The sequence below is a fragment of the Sprattus sprattus genome, assembly GCF_963457725.1.
Source record: "Sprattus sprattus genome assembly, chromosome: 9".
Lineage (NCBI taxonomy): Eukaryota > Metazoa > Chordata > Actinopteri > Clupeiformes > Clupeidae > Sprattus > Sprattus sprattus.
In genome coordinates this window covers 20,212,257-20,220,659 of record NC_137928.1, presented here as the reverse complement: position 1 = coordinate 20,220,659, position 8,403 = coordinate 20,212,257, and the positions used below count along the sequence as shown (strand labels likewise).

The window sequence follows — 8,403 nt, the reverse complement described above, 5'->3', positions numbered from 1 at the left end:
ATCCATAGTGAAGTTAACGTCTATAGTAAAATTGTGTGGGTAATAGTTTATATAAACAGAGAGTGCCTTAGTAAAATAGACAAATGTGCTTGTAGCTTTTTAGACAAAGCTATATTTCCATACTTGTGTATTTTTTATTTTTCATATGACAGGCCATATGGGAATGTTCCATGGTCTGTGTGTGTGTAAAACTCTCCTAGGCGTACCCTAGGGAGGCATTATTGTTCTGTGATGTAAACTACTGGAAGTTGGTGACATAGCTGTATTGGATGTTTGGAGTAATGTGATGTTTAGCATAAGGTTAGTTGCAGGCTTTACTGTATAAGTAAAACTGTGCTTGTTTGCTGTATAGTATAGTGATAAATGTTTGGGTTATAACATGTGCTAGGATAAGGTGTGGATTAATCCACAAAGGGGCTAATGTAGGCCTGAAATTATTAAGTTTAAGTTAACCCAAGCATCTCCTCTTTCTTTATTAATAAGTGTGGCTCTTGGGTGCTCCAGTGTACCTTAAATGGGAAAGCAGAGGTCAGAGTTCACTGTATTTTAGGCCTAACTGCTAGACAAAGAGGGTTTTACTTAAGATGACACTCAGAGGGACGCCACCTGCCGCTTCCCTTTAGACTGACTGTCTCCACCTATTTTAAACAGACTCTCTCTTATTTGGAAGTAACTTTCTAAAATGTCATCTGAGAGGAGACAAAGTCACGTATATTTCAGGGTACTTGTTGACTATAAAATGTGCATGAAATCTGTGGCTAGTTAGATCTTGGATTCCGGAGTCCAAACTCCTGTTCGTCTGTCGGCGTGTGTATGTTATTAAACCAGCTCCAGTTCTCCTCAATCTTGATGGCTCTTGGCTCTTCTGATTATCGAAACTCAGATCTAGTACAAAGTATTACCAATTCTCTACATCAACTTCATATCAGTTAGCAAGATAGGGAAGGTGTCTGTATCTATCTAATGTCCTTCAAATGTAAAAGGGGAAAAAAAAGTAATGCTGAAAGAAAAAACAGAAACCTTTGTTGCCTACAAAGGTGATTCATGCGTCAATATTTATATATCTCCGTAAAGAACTTGTTATAAGGATTTCATTTCACTCCCATATCAAGGATGTAGGCCTACTATTTGTTGTTTTCCCAGCCACACAATTTGAAGTTCATAGTAGGCAGTTATTGTAGGCCCGTTCTATGGATGTTATCGTCTACTTTTCATCTCTCAGTCTCAGGCAAGTGAAATGACTCATGAAGAGGTGTAGATACATTTTTGGATTTGTCATTTCCCTCAAGTTGTTTGGAGAAACAAATTAGCAGAACATCTCTAGTTGGGTCTTTGTATTTAAAGAAAGGTTCAATCTTTTTTCCATTTAGGCTTGTATTTTCCCATCTTCACGTTTATTGTAAATTTGGTAGCACAAACAGTTCAACAAATGGGCATTTACGGTTCTTGTATGAGTTGAAACTAATAAATAAGTTTCGACTTTTACTTTGATATTGATTACGAATGACGGCCATATTGAAATTTTTGTTATTGTCGCTGGCTTCACATTGCTGGAAGAACGTACCTTTTTAACACAGCACAGCTGTACTGACAGACACCCTGATACCTATGTGCTATTAGGTAGCATATGTCCTATTTGGTAAGTGCTAAATAACTTTATGTTTCATAAATGTCGCTCTACCATGCTCTGCTCCTAAACTTTAGGGTGACTAGACTTCGATTAATCAGCCACATAAATTCTAGTTCATGAGCCATAGGCCTACATATAAAATTAACCTAGAAAAGCTATACGGATTTCAATACTCTTTTGTTTAAACAAGGAAACAAAAGCATTCTAGCATTAAAAAGCTGAGAGGTGTGCCTGTTGTTTTAGCTACTTGTGGTTATCAGTCTTGCACGATGCTTATCTCTGCATGCAGAAACAGTAGCCACGGGGCATATCGAGACAGCCTCATCTCAACCTGTGCTTTCATTTTTGTATTTAATTTGTTACAACACTATTGCATTCAGCAGTTATTTTGCAGACATGATGAGCGACATAGCGTTTCTTCTAGGATTATATCAGAGCGACCGCGACCCCTGCCCTCTTTCCTTTGATCAGAAGAAAATGACTTGTCTCTGCGGTGTCTGTCATGCCTCTTGTCAGGAATGTCTCGACAGCAGCAGGCCGTTGAGCAAGCCAGAAAGGCCTTCCAAACAGGGAGGTCTAAAGAGCTGGCATACAGAATAAACCAGCTAAAGAACCTCCGCCGGCTCCTCTCCGAGAAGCAAGCAGACATTGTTGATGCTCTTAAGAATGATCTGTATAAGGTAGGTGCCCATGTAGAAATCCAGCATGCAAACCATCTATGCTATGTGCTGTGTATTGCCTCTATAGTCGCTTGATGAATTTCCACCTGCATCTGCATTGGTCTATGTAGAGTGAAAATGGAACACAGCTGTATGAGATGATTGGGCTGGAGGGGGAGATCAACCTGGCCGTGGACCGGCTGGCGGAGTGGGCGGCTCCTCGGCCCGTGGAGAAGAACCTTCTCACCATCGCTGACGAGGTGTTCATTCAGCCCGAGCCTCTCGGTGTGGTGCTCATCATCGGAGCGTGGAACTACCCCTGGGCAGTCACTCTTCAACCCCTCATCGGTGCCATTGCAGCAGGTGAGGCGTCTTCACTATCTGTCGTCCTCAGCAACTAGGTAACATCCTTTCAAAAGCATCCACACTGTTTTGTTTTGTTTGTTTGTTTGTTTGTTTGTTTGTAGCTTCTGCTGTGGTAATGGAATGGTGTTTAAGGACCTATTAGTGGCCTTTTCCTTGGAAGGGTTTAATCTCATCGCCCCCTGGTGTCTGTCATCATTCCTCAGGCAATGCTGCTGTTGTGAAGCCGTCAGAGGTGAGCGCTCACACAGCCAAAGCCATGGAGGAGCTTCTCCCCCTCTATCTGGACAAGGTAAAACCCACCTCTACTATTGCCATTACAAAACAAACAGTTCATTACTTGCTACTCTATTTATTTGTATTTCAGCAGAATCATTTCATAATGGTGTTTGACCGATTTAAACCAGTGTTGATATTAAGTATTAAAAGGTCCACCCAGTTTATTAGACACAGCTTCTCAACATACATCTTCACCTGCGTACAAGAGTTGAACATGGGTGGATTGTGGTAGAATGGCACGATTCAGGTTGCTAACAACCTTATAATTCTGTAAAAAATGCATTATAGAGAAGCGCTAATGCTAATTTCAAATGTTCATAATTATCTAGGGGTCTACTAGAATAGATTGACATGCTTCAATGATCCATAAACACATTATTTGTCTCATACAGAATATCCCCATACACACTTTGTCTGAAACAGTTTGTTCGAGTTTCTGTCTTTAAACAAAAATACTGACAGTTCATGTATTTCATGTATGTACATATACAATAGCACGTATGAATCATCATGGAAAAAGACATCTCATTAATGAAATATGTTACCACAACCTGGGTATAACTAGCGTTGACTGGCTTGGTCGGAACTGTAACACAGCTTACACCTTGTTCAAATAACCCTGGTCCAACCCAGGTCATTGGTCTAAAAAAAGGGTATCAAATGAATGCTTGTGCCACCAGGAAATGTACCCAGTGGTGACGGGGGGCGTCCCTGAGACCCAGGAGCTGCTGCAGCAGCGTTTTGACCACGTCTTCTACACAGGGAACAGCACTGTGGGGAAACTGGTGATGGAGGCGGCTGCTCGCCACCTCACCCCCGTCACTCTGGAGCTGGGAGGGAAGAGCCCTTGTTACATCGACAAAGACTGTGACCTCAGCATTGCCTGTCGGTAAGTGCTGTAAACATGAAGTTCAAATTACACACCCTTTTTGAGCTAATTCTTCTAGATCTTGCTCTTTGCTATATCAGTCCATATGCCTGGTCTGGCGTCCTTGTCTACTCACTTGAGAATCTAAAATAATAATTAATGCTTTTTTCTGGGTTTCAGCCGCATCACCTGGGGAAAGTATGTAAACTGTGGCCAGACCTGTATTGCTCCTGACTACATCCTCTGTGAACCCAGCATCCAAGATCGTGTGATTGACGAGATCACTAAATGTATTAAGGTCTGTGAGTTATGATGAATTAGAGGCCAAGCAGTGAAACTGCATAGTCTTGTGAAGTTTTATGTCATCAACACTTTGATGTTTCAGGACCAGACTTGATTTAAAGACTTGACCAAGACTCAAAAAATGTCTGCATCATTTGAACACTAGAGGGCACTGAAATAAGCTTGGCTCCACTACTACAACTTTATTTCATGGGGGGTGATGGACTCATAGTTCTCAGCCATCATCAACGTGTCCTTCCACTCCAGACTCCATTGATAGATGACTCATTACACATTTTGTAAATGGACTTTTTCATTGTCTGAATCATTAATGTCTCTCTCTCTCTTCCTCGTTCTCTCTCTCTCTCTCTCTCTCTGGCGGCTGATTCATCCTTCCAGGAATTTTACACAAACGACCCGAAAACTTGCACGGACTACGGACGCATTATCAATCAGCGCCACTTCAAGAGGCTGATGGCCCTGATGGAAGGGAGCTCTGTGGCAGTTGGAGGGGACACTGATGAATCCCAGTGCTACATCGGTACTCGAATCACCCTCCCCTCCTCACATCGTTATGCTAATGATATGAGGCTGTGTGGAGTGGACGTCCTGAGTGTGCTTTTGTTTTCACATCAGCGCCCACTGTTCTGAAAGGGGTGACGGCGAACTCCAAGGTGATGCAGGAGGAGATCTTTGGGCCTCTGCTTCCCATCATTACGGTCGATGGAATGGAAGAGGCCATCTCCTTCATCAACCAGAGGGAGAAGCCTCTGGCTCTCTATGTCTTCTCCTCGAACAACAAGGTGGAATACAAAATGAAATGCAGATTTTTAGGCTGGTATTTCATTAAGTGATACAGGTGGAATGCTTGCTTTGTTGAGTTCTTTGCTGGGCAAAGTCCAACAAAAACACATTGTTTTTCTAAGCTTTTAACCTAAGTTCTAGTGCTAGTGCTGTAAACCATAGGAGGAAGTGGTAATAAAATAATAAGTAACTATGAAAATGTGAATAAGCTGTTTTGTCAATGATGTCTGTTATAAGTACTTTACTTAGGATGAGCCACATTTATTAGTTTATCATCAAAATCAGAAAAATGCATAGATCACATGCAGCTCATACCAGTCCCATCATATGTAGTTTAATTAGATGAATGGCACTCAGTAGAGCGCATACCTCCACTAAGGCCCAATGATCAATTTTAATGCCGTACCTCGGAACATTAGAGAAACGGAAACTAATGGCATATACAGTATCTCTCAATTTAAGCCAAAGTGAAGCTAAATTCATGTACCCTGTGAGTTGGATCCGCTCCCACATTTTGTGGGATCTTCCTTGGTCCGTGATGCACCTTTCCAGCACGTTTCGATGACGAATAGGGCCAGTGTTTTTTTGCGTAATCCTATAAATAAAAGGACAAATGGACAGTGGTTCAAACATAACCTCATTGGTGGAGGGAACCAGTAGGCAAAGATACACATTTGATCTATTTGCTTTTTTTCCCTTCTAGGTGATTAAACAGATGATTTCAGAGACATCTAGCGGGGCGTTGCTGGCCAATGACTGTCTGGTGCACTACACCATCAGTGACTTACCCTTTGGGGGTGTCGGTAAGGAGTTTCCCCTCATGCAATTTCACTGTCACTGTTATTTTTACCATACCACACAAGCATTGATTTGTACTGGAGTAAACCCATACCTTTGATACTTCAGGCAACAGTGGCATGGGATGCTACCACGGCAAATACACTTTTGATCAGCTGAGCCATCTTCGTAGCTGTCTTATTAAGAAACTCAACATGGAGGGGGTGAACAAGATGCGCTACCCACCACATACCACCAAAAAACTGCAGTGGGCCCGGTTCTTTCTCCTTAAGCAGGTGAACCTGGGCCGGCTGCGACAGGTGGCCAAGGTGGCTATGTTTGCAGTCTTGGCAGCGTTTATAGTTCAGGTAAGCCGTTCCTGACTAGCCAGTTTGAAAGTGAACCGGAAAAGCCTTCTAAACCTTGACTGAAAGGATTTTTTTCTGCTTGCCAGGTTTCAACCTTGAAGCAGTTAGTTATTTCCGAGCTGGAAAGAGCTGGATGATTCATGCAGTTCATGGCAGAGCACTTTAGTAGGCTCGCTATTTACTGAATTAAAAAGACGTTTTGAAAGTTACTTTTAAAGTTTTAAGGTCTGTTTTTTTTTTAAGTAATTACTTTCTGCATCATCTTCGATTTATTGATTATTCTCATGTGAGGGACAGGTAAGGGAAACGGATGACGTTCTCATGAAAATGTGTGAACAGAATCTATTTTATCAGTGCCGACTACTCTGTTGCTGACATTTCCAAGTAGTTTGGCTGTTGGCTAGTTCGCTTGTTAGTTTTAGACAGAAACTCTGTGATAACTCCTTTAAATGTGCTTGTGAAACTATTCTATTCTGAAATAGTTTTTTTAGCATTTCAAACAGTTCTTTCCTTTCATGGATTCAGTTCTCCAGTGGTCTGATCCAGAGAATTACTCTAACAATTATGCTTTGTTCTGCACAAACAATGTGTTTACTTGTTGAAGACTTCAAAGCACAAAGAGGCCTATGATCTTCAGGCTTTAATTGGTTATGCTACAGTGCCACAACCAGTAAATGGTCCTTTTGTTTTAAATTACCTCTAACCTTTGTTTGAATCACCTATGTTTTCTGAATGCCTACACTCTCAACTATTTCATGTATTGCTGCTATCACTTATGTTGTATCCAATTCTGTTTCTTATTTTTACAGAGGTTTTTAAGATAATGCCTCAGAAATGTGGCCACTGATCGAAGTTCCCTTGGTGGGAGTGTCGGCATGAAAAAGTAGCACTAAGTTAGTGTCACAAACAGAAGAAGAGAGAGCATTCGCCACACATGCACTCAAACCTGGGGCCTACGGCATTTCAATCCTGCACCCTGACAGCGATGGCAAAAGAGCCAGGCACATTGGTATGGCAGTCAGAGAACAAACTGAGCTATAGTGACTGTACTCTGTCACAGTAATATATGTATATATATATGTATCTGTATTGTTTTAGTTTAAACATTTCTATGAGTCAAATTGACTGCATTGAACATTCATGAATGATAATTCGTTATTGTTCCACTTTTAATTAAAATATGAATTAAGTTTTGTTTATTTTTGCTCATATCATTTCACTTCAAGTAGTGATTGCAATACAAAATATATCTGTTGATATTGTGATCAATATTTTTACTCAGTTACCTTACCGGTACAACACAAGAATGCAGTCGTGCTTTTATTTTCAATAACCACTTAAATATTTCTTCCCACAAACCAAATTTAATTTTGTTTTAAATTGTATTAAGATCAATTGAAAGCACAATTCATTCAAATAAATCCGTCTGATTGAATAAATCGTTGTTACATTTGGCTCAATTATATTTTCTGAATGTATAATTACAACCATTGTATTCATTAATTTGTTTAGTGCAATTGCTTGTTGGCGAACACAGTAAAAGGAAATATTTTTTAAACATTTCTGGTGTATTGCAGAATTCTGAAATCCTGAAGTTGCTTATCAGTTACAGTGACAGTTAATGATAGTAATGACTGAGTTGCTCCGTAATTCGATATCAGAAAATGTACCATCCCAAATTGTGTGGCGCTGATGCTTCCTATCTCATACGCCGCCCTTGGACAACGAGGGAAATACACAAGGCTGCATGTACCCTTGCAGCGTGATAACAGGAGCTACATTACTACGGGCAGCCGAAGTCTTTGAGGGTAAGTCAGGCGTTCGCGTGGAATTCAACTGTTCCACTATGTTTATCATGGCATTATAGCAATGTTATGGTCTAATCTACTGTTGCTTTGGCACGTGATTCACTCAGATTCAATCTTGCTCTTGGACCAACGTTAATCGATTAAACTCCCGCCGATGTGAGATTTCGTCTGCCTATTTTCTTAGTATTTGTGTGTTGAGGCATACTTTCAGTTTGACAAGCTTCTCCTGTTATGGGCTCCGTGTTAGGTACTTTACGCTGTTCTCCGTCCTGCTTGTAAATGCCATTTTTTGGGATGAGGGCTGTGGCTGGGTATATCTGCAGTTTTTTATTGTGGTAGTTACTTTTGTATTGTCTGCCTCAATAAACTAGCTATTTGTTAAACTTTAATTTATTAACAGGCACAGATGTCATATGACCTGAAATGGGGATGTATTGTCATCTCTCAGTCGCCCTAAAACAAACGATCTGTAACGCATTGGCTAGCTAAGTTCACTGACTGATACGAGGTTAAATTTGTAATGCCAAAAAAAAAAAATGCTTCAAAACATGGCCTATAACAACAC

The 8,403-nt window shown here is 40.8% G+C and overlaps 1 protein-coding gene across 1 annotated transcript; it reads left to right on the top strand.

Annotated features, from left to right (window-relative positions):
* Positions 1-1,542: 1,542 nt before the first annotated feature.
* On the top strand, positions 1,543-7,459 carry LOC308369743 (aldehyde dehydrogenase family 3 member A2-like). The gene is made up of 11 exons (XM_080844264.1): positions 1,543-1,639; positions 2,147-2,310; positions 2,421-2,652; positions 2,859-2,944; positions 3,612-3,820; positions 3,980-4,097; positions 4,481-4,622; positions 4,718-4,884; positions 5,589-5,688; positions 5,792-6,030; positions 6,840-7,459. The coding sequence occupies exons 2-11, from the start codon at positions 2,149-2,151 to the stop codon at positions 6,852-6,854; spliced, it is 1,470 nt and encodes a 489-aa protein (XP_080700390.1). The 5' UTR covers positions 1,543-1,639; positions 2,147-2,148; the 3' UTR covers positions 6,855-7,459.
* Positions 7,460-8,403: the final 944 nt, after the last annotated feature.

Coding starts and splice junctions, on each gene's coding strand:
- LOC308369743 (XM_080844264.1), top strand. CDS start 2,149: ATGTCTCGACAGCAGCAGGCCGTTGAGCAAGCCAGAAAGGCCTTCCAA. Junction 4,098..4,480: donor AGATCACTAAATGTATTAAG/GTCTGTGAGTTA, acceptor TCATCCTTCCAG/GAATTTTACACAAACGACCC. Junction 5,689..5,791: donor CTTACCCTTTGGGGGTGTCG/GTAAGGAGTTTC, acceptor TTGATACTTCAG/GCAACAGTGGCATGGGATGC.